Genomic DNA, 16698 nt, shown 5'->3' with positions numbered 1-16698 from the left:
AGATCGCGCTGCCAGTCCGGCCGCCTTTCCCTTCGCCGATGAAGGAGCACCACCGCACCTCCTAGTCCCTCGACGCCCTCACCTTTCTTCAGGCCTTTGGCGATATCGCGCCTTATCAAGCGCTTGCAGTCAATCGGGGATATCTTGCCCAATTGGAAGCTCAAGCGCTTGAGATCGGAACCCCTGTCAATGGGTGTATCTAAGGCCGATTGCAAGCCGATTTCTTGATAGGTTGACAATCCGATTGCGCTTGCTGCGAGCCCTGACTGGTGATCATCCTTGCTCAGCTGCTGCCAAGCATGTCAGTAGCGTAATGCCTGATGAATTAAAGAACAAAAGCACGTTCCCAAAGTTGCACGGCATCTGGGTGCACCTAACCAAAACACCCACCGGTCAGCCCGTTCAGTCAACGACGGCAGAAGAATTCAGCCACAATGGCTTGGCGTAAGCAAAGCACACATAGGAACCGGGCAAACAAGCTACTCTGCGATAGGTCGCCTTGAATCGAAATTCAGACACTGACGGGAACATGGCGCTTCCCAAGGGTCACACCTGGTTCAAGTCTTTCACGTGCAACCCAGCCAAAACGCCGTGATTATCTGCTCTGCCAGCCTTGCTGAGACAGCAGCCCCGCCTGGAAAGCGGGGTGTTGAATGCGCAATCGAAGCCTGGCGGTGGTATAAGTAGCAGTCCATCATCCTGCAAAGCATTTCAAATTCAAGAACCCCCTCTTCCCATCCCGATCTCAAACCCCTCAGAGCATCCACTCGTTCCAATGGCGGCCGTCGACACCACCTTAGCCAACGATGCTAGCCTCACAACGGCCGCCCAGGCTCTATACAACCTCATCTGCGGCCACATCAACGAGCCAACCCTCAGCCTCCCCGGCGTCGGCTCCCGCGCCGCCACCAAAGACGCGCTGAAAGACGCGCTCCGGCGCGTCCACCATTTCGGCCAGGACAACCGCGAGGGCACGATCGAGATGTGGACGATCTTCTGGGGCTACCGCAGCGACGGGCAGCTGCAATGGACGCTCAAGATCGTGTGGGGTAAGTGCGATCTCGCCACGAGCTCTCTCCGCGTAGCCGACCGGCCTCGGCTCGGTAAGTATCTGACGCATGCAGATGCCGAAAACCCCGTCGTTGCCAGCCCGCAGACGCCGCACTACGGCTATGAGATGTACTTGAACAACCGGCGTGTGGCGGGCCCCGGTCACGTGTGGTTCGGCCAGCACCTCACCCACTACCGCGTCGCCGGCCTCGGTGTTAATGAGGAGGAGATCGGGGTCAACTTGAAACAGTTTTCGGTTGGGACGGGGAGGATCGATCAGGCTGTCCGGTTGTTCAAGCTGGGTAGGCCGGGTGGAGCGGATGCGAGGGATGGGGAGTTTGCGCCGCAGGCTTTGGTGAATTACGCCAGACCCTCGTTTGGAAGGGCTTGATCTGGACTGCTTTGTTGACTTTGTCTACTCGTTCTAATGTCAGACTCTCTTTTAGCGTGGTTGCTTGACCGGGAAATTTGCACGGTCTGGGAGGACGCTGATAAGTACGTACTATTTTCATTGATTTACACGACTTCACCATCCGTGACCTCCAGAGACTCTCTAGACGCTATCTTGATACGCTCAAAATATGTATTGAGGGTACGATGGCAGTTGGACCTGGTCTCTTCCAGTACTGCCGTCAATGGCCTTGATGCCAGCGCTCGGAGAAACATTATGTTGTGACAAGTGTCCGTACAGTAAAGTCAGCTGTCATTTTTTTGACAGAGACACCGCTCAGCTTGGCGAAGACAAAACATGACCGGATCTCGCCAGCTCGTCCCATTTGCCTCGGACAACAGACAAACTGACATTACGCCGCTTTGCTGCCTTTCTGATTCACATATTTCCTTTAAGGCGACAGATCTGGCGCCCGCGCGGCCACATTTCTTCGTAGGACCCAGCGGTACGTCCGGCAACACGGTGCTGAACCCTTAGAAAGGGGAATGTTGGATTGGTGAAGAGGCGAAGCCGGCGTGGCTGTGCTTTCCTGCTTTAACGCTGGCGCCTGCTGAGGCGGGACTCTGGAGTCTCTAGGAGTTGACATGTTTGTCAGTGGCAACAGATTAGGCGGGCAGCTCACTACGGCGGGCGCAGCGGCATTTTACGTTGAACCTCCGAGGACCGCGTCAGTGGCAGTCTGGATGCAACATACATATGGACGATGATGCGCCACCAACAAGTCACCGGAATAGCTACAGCTGTCTAACGTTCCAATCAATCTTCCCCAACCCCGTCATCTGTTCCCACAATCATTACATATCCGTTCTCGCTATAGCGCCATCACTCAACAAGACCAGCATTGTCACCTCCTGCAACAGCCCGACTCGTCTTTCAACTCACAAATAGATCGCATTACGTCAACCCCATGCTCATTTCCATGGCTTCGACCGCATTTCTCTTACATTGCAAACAAGATTCTAGCCTAATACAGCACTCGGGAGTCATTTGTCACTTACCGCTCTTAAGGCTTCTGTGAAAACCCTGCTCCGCAATGCCCACCCGCCGACAACCGAGTTCCAAGAGCACCAGCTGTGCTCCAAATTTTCCTATTGCTCCGCCTAAAGGCTCCATATCGCCCGCCGCAGTTTCTGCCTCGCTATCGCTTCCGTTGCTCCGTTCACGAGCCCGCCATGCCCGGTGTCCCCATACCGATCGTCTGGCTTCAAGCTCCTCTTGCTTACCCCTCCGATGAGTTAGGGCTTGTAAGCAATCTCAATAGACGTGGACTTTGAAGGATTATCCTTTGGCTGGTTCCTAAGATGGGAGAAGCGCATGACAAGACACGGGGTGGATGGGAGGGTTTGAAACAAAAGAGTGGATGGCTATTCAACCAGTATCACCATACGGGAATAGAGCTCCCCGAGATTTACGACGGAAAAGCAAAAGGACACATTCAGGTACTTAGATAGTTCAGAGGGCTTTCAGAGGGTTGCAATGTCAAGAACCATGATTTCTCGTTATGGTTAAACTAAGCCCAATTCTTTTCTCGTGTTTCCAGCCAAACAAAGGTTACCATTACGGGCGTATTACTTGCCCCTAGATGCTCCACCCTGATTTTACGGCTCCGCTCTCTCTCTCAATCCAGCCCCTAGTCCACGATCCTCACCCTCCAGTACATCGATTTAGCCCTCTCTTTCTGTTCGTCTGTCTCAGCGTTGGCGTATACTTCCTTCCATAGCATATTTGCAAGCCACGCCACAAGATCTGAGAGTCTCCAGTCGACATCGATTGCTGTCAAGTGCTCAACATCGTCTACCAAGTCTCCGCACAAATCCAGCGCCTCCTCGATGCCATCATCGGCATGAGCCAGAAAGCTTGCATACTCGAAGCGCAGTTCCAGGAAGTCGATATCATGGCGATCACTTGTCCCTTCGTATGCGGCAATGGCATCACGGTACAGCTGCAGTGCTCCCGGTGGCTCATCGTGCCCGTGCGTCATCTTGAGATCGCCGGCGGCGAAAGCGGCGATACGTCGCATGGCGAGTGTCTCTGGTGTGGACGGATGCTGCTGCTCTTTCGGGACGCGAGCGAGAGTCTCTAGCAGTAGCTTTACGGCGGCTTCGAGGGAGTCGAACGTGTCTTCCCGGCGGAAATGGCGGGCCATGGTGATTGCGAGCGTGGGAGCCGGAGCGGGGAACATGCTATGGATGCGGGAGAGCAAGGGCGAGGGAGGGCGTTCGATGATGTCGAGGACGCGGGCAAGGGACTCCTGGTCGGGTGGTGTAGAGCTATCGACAAGAGCCTCGGCAGTGGGAAGTGCCTGGATATATGTTAGTAGGTGAGTCAACACTGCATAAACAATCTTACATGTTCGGAATCAGCCCAAAGAAAGAGTCCATCGACCGATCCATGATCGTGAAGAGTAGCCTTGGTCCAGCGGCTGCTGTCGAGGTCGTGTCTGAAGCGCGCATGGCTGAAGTCAATGAGGACAGGGTGGCCTTGATGCATGATGATGTTCTCGGGAGTGATATCTCTGTGGGAAATGCAGGCATCATGATGAAGCCTGTCTAGTGTCTCATGGACCTCGCGGCGTAGCAACTCGCGGTCTTCACTCGTAGTAAGCGCTAGGAGATGAGTGCCTAGGTCGGGGCCATCCAAGTGGGCTAGGCGAATAGCGAAGCTCGAAGGGAGGAGTGAACCTTGGGCGAAGGTGCCTAGGAAGCCACAGACGCGGCCCTGAAGGGTGGGTGCGGTGGATATGGCTTCATACGCGCGGAGCTCGGTGCGGAAAACATGCTCATCGTCAAACTGTTTGAGGTCAGCCAGGCTTCGGAACATGCGAAAAGCAGCGTACCGTCTTCACCACGCATTCCTTGCCGTCCACCTGGGCAGTATAGACGGTACGGCCCTCTCCCTGGTTGAGGAACCTCATAGTTGCGATGATGGTTGGTGCGCAGTGCTGAGGCGGCTTGAGTTGATGTTGTTGTTCTGGACGGCTTGCACCCACCAAGTGAGGTGGCGTTTTCTTATGCTGCTTTTTTCGCGTAATCTTGCACTAGTACCCGGAATCTCCCGAAGTGCTGCCGTTCCACTCGCGCTTGCCCGGGCGCGCTTGCCCGGGCGCGCTTGCCTAAAATCCGCCGCGATTTAACAAGCCTACCCCGCTTACTTAGCTGATACCACCACCACCAGCAACGTCCCTGCAGAGCTCCGCACCCCTACGCGGCACCCGAGAGCTCCTAGTTTCCAGACTGGTTCTCACCCATGAGCGACACCAGGACCTACACTAGCATCAAACATATTGCCGGAGATGCGAAGATGCCGAGGGGTTTTCCCCGAGGCCGTCCAGTCGCTCACCAAAGCAGACCCAGTCCACGTGGACTGCCTCAAGCAAATCCTTGGATATGCGGCACCACTCGACACACGCTACTCCTATCTACTCGGCCCCTGCGAGACATCCTCATCCATGTGCACATAGCGAACGACACCGCCATTCCCGCTGCTCAATCGCTTGCGCAACCCCGCACCCGACGCAGCACAGTCGACACTGCCGCTGCCCAACATCCGGCATCTCCCAAAACCCCGACGTCACTGCCAAGGGCCCCATGCGGCCTGCACCCTACTACGCCGGCGCCGAGCACCTCGCGCCGCAGCTCATTGGAAGACAAACCCAGCACGACGACTGCGCCCTCGCACAGCTCGTTCGCCGACACGCCGACGATGCAGCGCATCCGCAACATACAGTCGCGGCCACGGATCAAGACTATCATATGGACCAACATGGCAAACGACTGCCTGGCCATCAACATGGGCATGTTTGTCGTGCACTTTCGTGCGGGTGTCAAGCTCTAACTGCGGGCGAAGCATCCCATCTTCTCCAGCGATACGGCGTTGAGGGCGGCGGTGTGGCGGCCGTGGCGAGGCCGTAGCGCGATACGCACCTACCGCCCTGTCTGGACGTTTGGCTTCGGCTGGTGAAAGCTTGTCTTTGCGTCCGGACTTCGGCTTGGACTACCTACCAAGTCATCAGAGAATGCCCTGCATATACGTCGCGACATCCTCTTCCGGTACCCACGTCGGCGGCTTTGAAAGCGCTCTTTGCCTCCGGGCATTTTCTTTGGATGCCTATGTTAAATGCTCCCCATTATAAATCTGCGCCGGCATATGGTCTTTAGCTAAGTAGACATGAAGAGGTAAATCACTTATCTATGTCCGGACATTGTCTCCAGCTACCTGCGCAGGAGAATCTTGAAGGTACTTACATTACAACTTGTGTAGAGAGTTCGCGCTGATAGCAGTCAGATCCATGGATGATAAGCCATTAAGTGTTCCTTTTCCTCTCTTCCCTCGTGTTCAGCCGAAACATCTTCCCATTGGAGGAGCGAACGGGCTTTACTTGAATTTCGGCCTTCAGGTGGGAATTTGCGGCAATCAGGCGACAGTACCCCAAGTGCATTTCCAGACCGATGCGTAGACAACAATGAAATTAGCCTGAGAATCCCCCATGTCGCATTGTTCGCACACGACAGCATTGTCTGTCGTCGGTTTTGTGTTACGGATTGGCCCGAGATGAGTCCACCAGTAAGAATTTCGCCGGCCGCACTCCAGCCCATTGATCGACGTGCTGGACCGCGTAATGGATTCAAGTACCGACGTTGCAAGAGAGTATCCATCGCATTATCGGTGGAGCCAAGAGGGCTCGTGTTTTCAGTTGCCCGCTGTGTAGAGGTATTTCGTGGCCGGCTGGCTACCTTGGCAATGTCATGACGAGCCTGTCATTTTGTGAAATGGTTGGACTCTCCTCCCGCCAAACATCACGGGTCGATTCTGCCAGTCTAAGCAGCCTAAAGCAACGGCCTCGACGACTGCGGAGGGGTATGGATGAATGGTAGGCAGCGCTACTTGTTAGAAGTGGTTGCAGTCGTCGTAGTAGATGGTTTTTAATCGAGAATCGGAGTTTACTACGTAATGTTGTCTCGAGAAGCTTTTCTTACTCAATTTTTCTACGCGTTATTTTGTCTCAAATTTCGCTGTGGAGTTTGTATTGGAAGTTTTGTTTTTATTGAAGCAGTGTTGTCAAAGGATTGTCGTAGCTTTTCTTATAGGATCTTTGCGGTAAAATAACCATGAAATTCTAACCGTGGAATCTTCTTTGCGGATTATTTGCTTTACGTCTTTCGTGGGCGATGTTCTGTCATGGAGACTGTTTTGTCGCGGGAATACTTAGTAAGCCATATCAAAACCGCTCAGCGATTTCTTCGGATAGATATTATAATATGACCGCTATGTCATAATATGATTACAGAATCAGAGCGTGCCCAGGTTGGAACAAGCATCAGTCACCCACGCCGAGGTTAGCAGGCGAATTGCGCTGGAAGTGCGTCCGTCTGTAGTACTGAGAAGCAACCGCAAACAGCTCTCCACGAGTTGCTATACCCATTCCCCAAAATAGTGTTCGTTCATGTTTGCTCCAAGGGCATTTCCAGCATTCTGGTGAGACCATGCATCTCGGGTGGTGATAGCAGGTGGTAATAGCAGGACAGCATCAAAAACGAACCCGGGCGTCACGCCATCTTAGCTCGAAATGGTACTGCGCTGGAGCCGATGCTGCCCGGTGGTGCGGAAGGCCAAGCTAATTGGGGATGAAATTATCCAGTGTCGAAACTGAGCACCTGGCCACCCACCGGACCGCAGACCAAACCTCACGGCGCTGATGATGCTGCTGAGCTGGTCGCCCACCCGAGCGCAAGGCGGTCCCTAAACGCTTCCAACGAACTTTCGGATCGCTGCCTCAGGTTCCAGTTTCCATGTCGTTCCACTACACCTCCCCGCCTTTCCATTACGTTCCGCATCTACTATCCTTTTTCGCGCGCATCGCCCTTTTCGCAATACGACACAACCTTCGCGACACCGCTACTACCCTTCAGGTCGTCCTTGCTTGAACCGCCGCGAGCGGCTAGAGTTCGGTGTCGAATCGTGTGCGGCGGGACAATTTGGCTCATGCCCAGTCCCAGTCCCGAGAGGTTGCTTCATTGTCGCTCCTGCCCGGTTGTCCGCGCCCAGCAGTTTTTTGGTACCTGCTGATCAGACCGTGCAGCCTGGGTGGTGCAACTATAAGCTACAGAAACGATCTGGGAATCACAATTTCCTGACTAGCATCCCCTGTCTTCGGAGGTAGCCGCTGTGCTGTGCCACTTTATTGGCGTCGTCGCCGTCTAAGCACGCGGGCGGCCGAGACATTTAGTGATTGGATTGCTTTTACTGAGAGTGAGCCTAGGCACGTAAGAGGCGACACTGCAACTTCGAGCGAGATGGGGAGTGGAGCCGGGCTGAAGGGGCGTACAAGTTTGCGAATGGTACACGCGAGCCCAGTCTCGAAAGTTCCTAAGCAAACACCCTACGTAGAGCGCCGTTCGGCTTTGACCGGGCAGTTCGTCAAAGCGCACGCAATCACTTCGCCCCCTTGCCTATTTCTTCCCCTCCCCCAATTCCCGCTCTCCCGACAAGTTTGACCCGCCTCCCATCTTCGCGCTTCACACCGGTTTTTATCTCAACTACAAAATAGCGTCATGGACACCAAAGCAGCGCCGCTCCTTGTAGTCCGACCCCATGGAGCCCCTGCCAGCGAAGCCATCAGCACAGAGACGATCTACCAGCGCATCCGCGACGCCAAAGTCACCGGCGGAACCTTTCAAGCAAAAGAAGCGATGGAGCGCGAGATATTACGCGCGAAGAAGATGGGCATGACGCTTAGAGCCGTGAATGCGGTGGAGTATTGGGATGGCCCTGGTTTGGCAGCTTTCATCAGGCTGCAACAGGAGGTGGGGCAAGACCTAGTGCTTTGGATTCCAGGAAAGCGCGTTTCGGGTGAAGAGGGACATGGCGGTGGTGAGAGCGCGGCGGCGTGGTCCGTGAATGGGGCGCGCGAGGTCGCGCTGTTGGCCGTTTTGGTTTTGGCCTGCTATGTGATGGCGGGTTGATGGAGGCTGTGCTTAGGGCGGTTGGGCTCGGCGGGGCTTGTTTGTATGGTCAACTTTCTTGAGTGGGGGCTTCTGGGGGACTGGTTGCGGGGTTTTGGGTAGTGTGTCTTTTTGTTCCGCTGATTGGCTACATATTGACAGTGGTACACGCCTACACGGTGCTCATAAAAGAGCATACCATGAAACCCTCAAGTTCCTGGTGCGGAATGCTCTCTCTTTAAAGTTTTCTGTTCAGAGCACAATTTGGCCCAGGTCTTCGAAGGGATTGCGGATTCAATCGAGATTGAATCCTTGACCTACACATCGTCGCTCACGCCGCCTTGGCTAAGCATTTTGGTTGAGGTTTTGCAATTTTAAGCGCTTTATAACACAACAATAAAGTAGCCAAAGGCATCACACTCAAACTCGCAAAGGATGCAGGCACAACTGTTTGAGCCGATGCAGCCTGTTTGGCGATGGTCAGGTTTGGCTAGGTTCGGTCAGGTCTTGGCGGCGGCAGCGAACCAGTGCGAACGACCCCACCAAACTTGATTGCGCAACAATGAATACTTCCATCAAGGTGAAGCAAACTCGGTACAAGGTCAATCCGACTGATATTCAGGCTTGAGCAAGATTCCAATATCTATTCGTGCATACTGCAATGCGCGGATCGCCGAACAATCTCCTGGTCTTGCCGGCGCATCTCCGCTGCACGTGATTCTGCCAAGGCCACTAGTGCATTCGGCAAAGCCAGAGCCACCACACAAGGCCGAGCGCACGCCAACTCCACCTCCGCACCTCCACGCCCCATCACCTCCATTTCTCCACCCCACTCCCGTTCATCGCGCAACGCCTTCGCCCATCTCCGCAACCTCGATTTCAACCCATCGCTCGTCGAAGCCGCCGCCCGGCTCGCCCCCCCGTCGTGATCACCGACCCCAACCGTGCCCGCTCTTCGCGTTCGCCCGTGGCTTCTTGATCGGCAGGTCGGTTCCCGCAACCGTGTCAGCTCTTCGCGTCGCTGCGTGGTTTCGTGATCGGTAGGTCGGTTGTCGTGTCGGCTTTTTCGCGACACAAGGGCGAGGGCGTGATCGACCCGTCACTGTGCGGGCTTTTCGCGCTTCCGGTAGCGGGCTTTGCAGCACTTCGACCCTCCTTCCTCGCTCGTCCACGTCGCCGCCCGGCTCACCCTCCGTCGTGATCACTCACCGTGAATCGTGTCCGCTCTTCACGCTGCTGCGTGGCTTCTTGATCGGTTGGCCGGTTATTGTAACTGTGCCGGCTCTTCGCGTCGCTGCGTAGCTTCTTGATCGGCGGGTCGGTTGCTGTGTGGGCTTTTCGCGGCGAGGTGAGGGCGTGATCGGTCTGTCGCTGTGCAGGCTCTTCGCGTTTCCGGTAGCGGATCTGGCGGCTTGGTTGGTTGGTCGTTGTTTGAGTTTGATCGTGTGTGCTTTTCCAACAGGACCGGACCGAATCGAATCGCTGACCCCGAACATCACATCCTGAGCTGCCGGACGCAAACGTCAACATCATGACGTATTCTTTACCGAAGATTTTAGGTGGGACATTCGAACTGGTTTTGGCACAACCTGCTCTTGTTGGCTATCGGGATTTTGGAAGATACTCGTGTGTTGGGAGGATCACTGATGCGGGAGAAGGATCGAAAGTCAATGTCACCCTATTCATCTGCCGCGATGCTGAGACCAAGCGGAGAACTCTCATCTATCTCCACATGCCTCTCACTCGTCGCAACTGGAAGAATGCAAGAGATATCTATTTGGTTGTTCCCGTTGAAAATCTGCAGATCAAACCTGATGTCCTATGCGCTGGCGATATCGCCCAACTCAGACCAGATTCCCTGAAGAAAGACGGTCTTGCATCCACCGACAAAGTCCTCCGAGCGGCCATAGAGCTCAGATGCCCCGCATACGCCGTCATGCCTTCATTACCAACGGGAGCGGAGGCACCTTTCGAGGGTCTACAGAGCCAATTGCTCTTGCATTGGCGGAACTTGTCAAATCTCATGAACATGGATGTCTTTCTCTCGGATACCTCAGCCATCGACCAATTCCTCATGATCAGCACGAGCCAAAAATGACCAACTAACCACATCGGAGCTTGACCTAACTCATATGTACCAAGGATGCCGCGGCGTGATGAACAACTGTGAGCAATACCCTTGCAAGGAAAGTGTTGGATACCCCCCGACTTGGAATCCGTGTCTGGATCAACCCCCTCCAGCCTACCATGATGTTGCTCCCAGGGAGGTTCCTCTCTCACCTATTGACGCAAAGTGTTCACCGCAGATTATCTGAAGGGATACATCGCAGCCTGACGATCAAGCTCTTGTGGCTAAGGATGCCAACCCTTTCTCACGTCCCGGAAACGCAAGGCAGCGGAAGCTTTAGCGAAAGACCCCGACGGTTCCGTCAGCGCCCGAAAAGCCTTCCCAAGGTATCGTCCCAGATAACCCCCACGCAGGCGGACTCCAGTCAAGACTCAGCATCGTCACACGTCAATGACATTTCCGTGGCAGAACTCGATTGGGCTTCATACGTAGCAAGAGTAGAAGCAGCAATCATATCCTCTCTACTCCGACGCGGAAGCACCTCCTCCTCCAACAACAACTGCCCCCCAACACTCAACTACGCCCTCTTCAACGAACCCTGCCTCCCCCTCGAGCTGCAAGAGTGGATTCTGAAGATGTGGGACTTCGACCCGCGCGTGCACGACGCCTTCTAAGCATTGCTGCCTTAGACACAAATGAAGCTCAGCATCACGTTGACAAAAGAAGGATAAGTTGCAGCTAATTGCCCCAATTTTCCCGGGTTCAAGTGTAATCATTATATGATTGCATTGAGCCTTCATGGGCACTATAGGTGTGTGAGACCATATTCGTATCCAATGAGGATACGAGATTGATGTTGGACAGAATGACCGACCAGTGTTCTTCTCCGGAGATTGTCCGCCGGTCGCCAAAGACGTATACCGATGATACGACAGTTGGGATAAGTCATGTTGTCGTGGCAGCCTTTCTGGCACAGGTCGAATAGCAAGCTGTGCCAGTGCGGGCGATGGCAGTAGAAGGCTGCCGTGCCGTACTGCCGGCGGTGGAAAGGCGCAGCTTGCGCAGCCACACCGGAAAACCTGGCCTCCTTCACCCAACGCACTCGTCTCGTTCAAACGCAATCCGCATCCCTCCGCCCCGAACTCCCACCATCCGGTATCTCCTCCCCAGCCCCTCAATCGCCTTATCCCTCTCCCTGCGCCCTAACCCGCCCATCCCACCCAACACCCGCACGACCTCGTCCCCCTCTCCCCCGTCCTCCTGCCCCATCAACATCATCACCGTATCCGCTACAGACACGGGCGGCCCCATAGCTGCACCCCTGCACCACACCCACACCGCCGGCAACGTCACAACCATCAGCCCGACGATCCCAACGCTAACGAACACGGAGACGCGGAAGGCCTCGAGCAACGTGGCGAGGTGGAACGGCACGGAGGCGAGCGTCACGATCAAGATTTCGCTGAGCACGGAGAGCAGAGAAAGGTAGGCGGGGAAGAAGTGGCGACGGCGCAGCGACGAGAAGATGGCGGGAATGGCGTGCGGGCTGGTCGGCGCGAGGATGCTGGAGTGGGCGGAGGCGCGGCCGAGGGCGATGCGGCGGTAGGGTTCCATCGTGTGGATGGCTGCGAAGGGTTGTTTAGCTACCTTGCAGGCGGGAGGGTGACGGGGCAGAGAAGCAGAACTTACCTCGCGCGATCTCGGACCACCACGTGCGGATGACGATGCCGAAACACGACATCATCAGCTTCGGGCCGTAGGTCTGGCTGTTGAGGAAGTCTTCGAGCGGCGACGAGACGCCGTTGAACCAGTAGTACAGCAGGATGGCGAGCAGGCCGAGCAGCACGAGCTGGAAGACGACGAGCATCGCGGGGCGCAGGAGGAGCGGCAGCACACTCCCGCCCGCGGCCTCGTGCGCGACTCCGTCGTCGCCCTCTCCGTACGTCAGCATCGGCGCCGCCGCCTTCTCGTGCTCCGCGCCGTCGACGACGGTGAAGCCATACGTCCAGCCGCCGGCCGCCTTATCCCACGCCATGCCGATCCCAAACCTCGCCTCACTCGCCACCCTCCCCTCGCCCTCCCTCTCCACCGCCTCGCGCATCCGCGCCACCGCCGTCGAGCTCCCCATCAACGCCGCCACGCCCGCCACACTCGTCGCCTCAGCGCACAACCCGCTCCTACTCCGCCTTACCGCGAAACCCAACCCCACCACCACCGCCATCACCACAACCAACACCCCGCACACCGCCCACGCCAGCCCGCGATCCACGGCCAAATACCTCCTACAATCCGCCCCCCTCCCCGTCTCCCGGCACTTCCCCTCGACCCCTACAAACACCACCCCCGCCGCCAACGCAATCGCCACCGACACCGCCCCGCTCGCCCCCGTCCCCGCGAGCACGAGATAATCGCGGTGCTTGACGCCGCCGGCGAGCAGGTCCCACAGCCCGCCACTCTGGTATGGTAGTAGTAGCGATTCTTTGGCCGTCGCGCCGCGTGGCCGGGCGAGGCGGAAGAAGGGTGCGGTTTCGGCGATGCCCGAGAGGATAGTGGACCAGAGGATGCCGTAGAGCACGGCGGCGAAGGTGGGGACGTAGGTGCCGAGGATATAGTGGGTTAGTGTGAAAGAAGTGTTGCTGGCGAAGATGGCGGCGGGGGCGCCGTCGTCGTTGTTGGAGGGGTCGGCGGCGGCGTTGCCGGAGGATGAGGAGGAGGGGGAGCCCGGGGATGAGGTCGTGGGGCCGGCGAGGATGGGACCTGTCTTGGTGATGATGAGCGTTCCGCCGGGGATGTCGGTGCCGGTGGCTGTGATGAGGAGGGGCTGGCTCGGGTCGAGCGTGCCCGTAACGGTGGCGGCGACGAGGTTGGTGCCCCCCGGGATGTTGGTTGTGATGACGAAGGTGCCGGCGGTGGGTTGGGTGATGGGAGTGCCGCTTGGGTCGTCGAGCGGGACGTAGGCGTCCGGGGCGGTGGTGTAGGCGAAGGTTTGCGTCGGGTTCATGGGGACGAAGGCGCTGGTCGCGGTTGATTCGCCGATCGAGGCGCTGGGTTGGAGCGGCACAAAGGCACTGGTGTCGGTGGACTCGGTTACGATGTCGCTTGGACTGAGGGGGATGAAGGCGTCGGAGCGTGTTGTTCCTACTACTATGGGAGTGGTGGTGGTGGGCGAGAGGGGGACGAATGCGTCAGGGTCTGTGGAGGAGGCCGTCGTGCTGTCGTCGGTTTGGTCCGCCGTGGGCGTGATGGTTATGATGGTGGCGGCATTGGTGGTTGTCGGTCCTGGCGAGGTGTCTGCTGAGGGACCGGACGTTGCGCGTGGGTAGTGCTGGATGGTTGGCAGCGCTTCATCTCGCCGCTGCAAGTCGCCGCTATTGCGTCCTTTGCCGGGTGCTGCGGTCCATTGTAGTAGGCCGATGATGGATGCTGTGAGGACACAGAAGCCAAGAAGTGTCACTGTCTTGAGTGATGCGGGTAGATAGTGTTTCTTTTGTGGGGACTGTGGTGCTACATTCGCCTGTTAGAAGGGGTCTGTTTACTTTCTCGATTGCGCAGGTTACGTACGGAAGTCCCTAGCGGGCTCTTCTTGGGGAACACCGGAGTAAACGCCTATAGCTTGCATTGCTGTCGTGGTGGCGGGCTGATTGGGGAATCATGTGGGGACTTAGGGCCCAACTCGGAGGAGCAACGACATATTTTAATTATCGTGCCACGAGTGTCTGTGGCGTTGGGGCGGCAACTTTCTTTTCGCGCCAACACACTCCTTCGGGGCTGAGGTGAGTGCTTGCACGAAGAGGGCGATTACTCCAGCCCATTCAGTCTCTCAACCCACTAAAGGATTGGGGCTGGCGTTTTGCTGCAGCCCGCCTCGGAAGCACTAACCATATGGGTCACCGCTCTAACGGTGGCTGGCGGGATAGAAAGAGCCCAACTGATACCCCAGCACCTGCTCGGACGCGGATTGGTCGGGCTTGGTATTAGCCGAGCTTGGCGCAGCGGTTGCGCGGGGGCAGAGCAAAGCCAAGCCAGCCCAGACGCGCCCAGGCCCGCGCTAAGTATAGATACTGTGTTTGTCAGACTGGCAGCGGCACTATCAGCAACGTTCAACACCTGTGTCAAGCGGAGTTATCGGGTGTTTACAGTGCGAATGAGAAATCCCATGCCTCGGTTGTTAATCGACATGGAAAGAAATCGTTTCCGTTCTCCGTTGTAGATTCGACTAGGCTTTACTTGGCACGAATCCTTCAGGATCTTTAAGAAAAGCACTTATGAACGTTTCAGATTCAAAAGACACGTCATGCCAACACGGCAGTACAGAAGGCGACAAAGGTAAGTCATGACACAAATGACCTGCATATAGGAAATTCGAGTGCCAGGTATCGAGCAAAGCAAATTGATTGTTTATTTAAGAAACTTTTGAGAACCGACCAGTATCCAAGTAACCACGCCAGTCGTTGTCAAATAGCAGGCAGACACGGCCGAGAGGTCTACCAACTACCACCATCAAAGAAAGAAAAGGTGGCTTTGCGCCACCGCGGCGCCGTCCATTCCCAGCGCACTCCGCAGCGCCCTTTTCCCATCCCTCTGCCGCAACGCCCGCACAAAACACTTTTCATCAGGCAGATCACCGAAGACGAATCTGACTTTCATCGGCGGCAAGTGCTCCTTCACCTCGCGGGAAGCACTCCATGCTCGCAAACCTTGACTCTCCCTGCGTCTCCATCGGCTTCACATCTTGCTGTACACCTCCAGCGCATTCGCATCCAAGTCGACGGCGTACGCAAACTCGCAGTGTAAGCTGGCCCCTCCAGCCTAGTGAGGACGAGTAAAGCCTTCCAGAAGCACATGGGTAGGATATACCGCATTCTACAGCGCCGCCGCCGCCGCGACGGCCGCCTTCAATGCCTCATCCTTCGAGAATTCTGGGTATTCAGCCTCCCACTCATGCTCGACCGCCGCGCAGAAGTAGATCACGAACATCGCGAGGCAGACGGAGAGCCCCGTCTTGGATGTCACCCAGCTGACAGTCTGGACCTCGGGGCGGGCCTTATCCTTGGCCCGGCCGGCGCGGGGAGACTCCTTCCAGGGGCTACTGTTGACTGGTGACTGCGAACGGGCGGTGCGTGGCGGACGCGATGTGGGCGGCGGGGTGTCGAAGCGGGTTGTGCGCCGGCCCGACCGCTGACGCCTCGGGCGAGTTGCTGCGATGGAGCTGGTGGTGGTGCTGTCGTTGGCAGGTGCAGCTGAGAACCGGATTACCACTAGCTGGTGAGGTCCCAGCATGTACCCGTACCGGGTCCCCAACTCGATGCCGTAACCCAATACTTGTTTCAGGCACTTGGCGGCCAGGTTCTGTGAAGGAGACTCCTGGGTGACACTCTTCTTTGGAAAACTCGGCTCCAACATTTTAGTATCTCCTGCTATATGGTTGGTCCGTTCGTACGATGTCGTGTCACTGTAGACTGCAGTCAAGTCGGGGATCTTTTGGCCGGTAGGTTTGCAGGCCCCTTTCGGGCCCCAAACAAGGTACTTCTTGCCCTTGGCGACCACCTGCAGTGCCATGTTCACGATTTGCACATTCCATTGGTACGTTGCAAACTCGAGAGCATCCTCATTGGCGATGACCTTGTGGGCTGGCTGAATTGGTGAAGGGGGGTTCGGAAAGTCGTAGACTTTGTTGAGGATTGGACCGAACAGCTTGTTGATCTCGTCCATGCTGAAGCCCTTCCACTGGACCCACCCGTCCATCTCCGCATCCGCCGCTTGTGTCTGATGCGTCGACGGCCGGTTCTTCTTTGGGACAGTGAAGCTCGGGTTTGGCTGGGCCAACCATTTCTTCAACGTCATACGCGTCATTTTGGGTGAAGTCAGTCGAAAGTATAGCGATGGAACAGTCGGCGCTGGCTGTCTTCCCGGATTCGTCGAAAGGGTGGAACGCGATGTGGTTTGAGGTGCCTGAGAAAGTATTGCGGTCGAACAGTCGGCGCTGGCTGGTTTCCCGGATTCGTCGAAAGGGTGGAACGCGATGTGGTTTGAGGTGCCTGAGAAAGTATTGCGGTCGAACAGTCGGCGCTGGCTGGTTTCCTGGACTCGTCGAAAAGGTGGAACGCGTTGGAGGGCGGAAGACGCGTTGCGACCAGCGACGCAATTGGGTAGGTACCGGGCTGACTCATCATCGCCGACACGCTCCT

General features: G+C 56.4%; 4 protein-coding genes across 4 annotated transcripts; 1 reads left to right on the top strand and 3 right to left on the bottom strand.

The window, feature by feature from the left end:
* Positions 1-775: 775 nt before the first annotated feature.
* SLS55_010415 (uncharacterized protein) lies at positions 776-1441 on the top strand (the record flags this gene model as incomplete). Its single annotated transcript, XM_066781797.1, has 1 exon — positions 776-1441. The coding sequence occupies one exon, from the start codon at positions 776-778 to the stop codon at positions 1439-1441; it is 666 nt and encodes a 221-aa protein (XP_066628080.1).
* A 1690-nt stretch (positions 1442-3131) lies between these two features.
* Positions 3132-4415, bottom strand: SLS55_010414 (uncharacterized protein; the record flags this gene model as incomplete). The annotated part of the gene is made up of 3 exons (XM_066781796.1): positions 3132-3803; positions 3851-4291; positions 4338-4415. The coding sequence occupies 3 exons, from the start codon at positions 4413-4415 to the stop codon at positions 3132-3134; spliced, it is 1191 nt and encodes a 396-aa protein (XP_066628079.1).
* A 6900-nt stretch (positions 4416-11315) lies between these two features.
* Positions 11316-13511, bottom strand: SLS55_010413 (uncharacterized protein; the record flags this gene model as incomplete). Its single annotated transcript, XM_066781795.1, has 4 exons — positions 11316-11597; positions 11864-12135; positions 12200-12660; positions 12880-13511. 4 exons carry the CDS (start codon positions 13509-13511, stop codon positions 11316-11318), a joined length of 1647 nt encoding a protein of 548 aa, XP_066628078.1.
* A 1862-nt stretch (positions 13512-15373) lies between these two features.
* Positions 15374-16363, bottom strand: SLS55_010412 (uncharacterized protein; the record flags this gene model as incomplete). Its single annotated transcript, XM_066781794.1, has 1 exon — positions 15374-16363. One exon carries the CDS (start codon positions 16361-16363, stop codon positions 15374-15376), a length of 990 nt encoding a protein of 329 aa, XP_066628077.1.
* Between the last annotated feature and the right edge of the window lie 335 nt (positions 16364-16698).

The sequence above is a fragment of the Diplodia seriata genome, assembly GCF_021436955.1.
Source record: "Diplodia seriata strain FDS-637 chromosome Unknown scaffold_12, whole genome shotgun sequence".
Classification (NCBI taxonomy): Eukaryota; Fungi; Ascomycota; class Dothideomycetes; order Botryosphaeriales; family Botryosphaeriaceae; genus Diplodia; species Diplodia seriata.
This window is presented reverse-complemented; position numbering and strand designations above follow the sequence as displayed.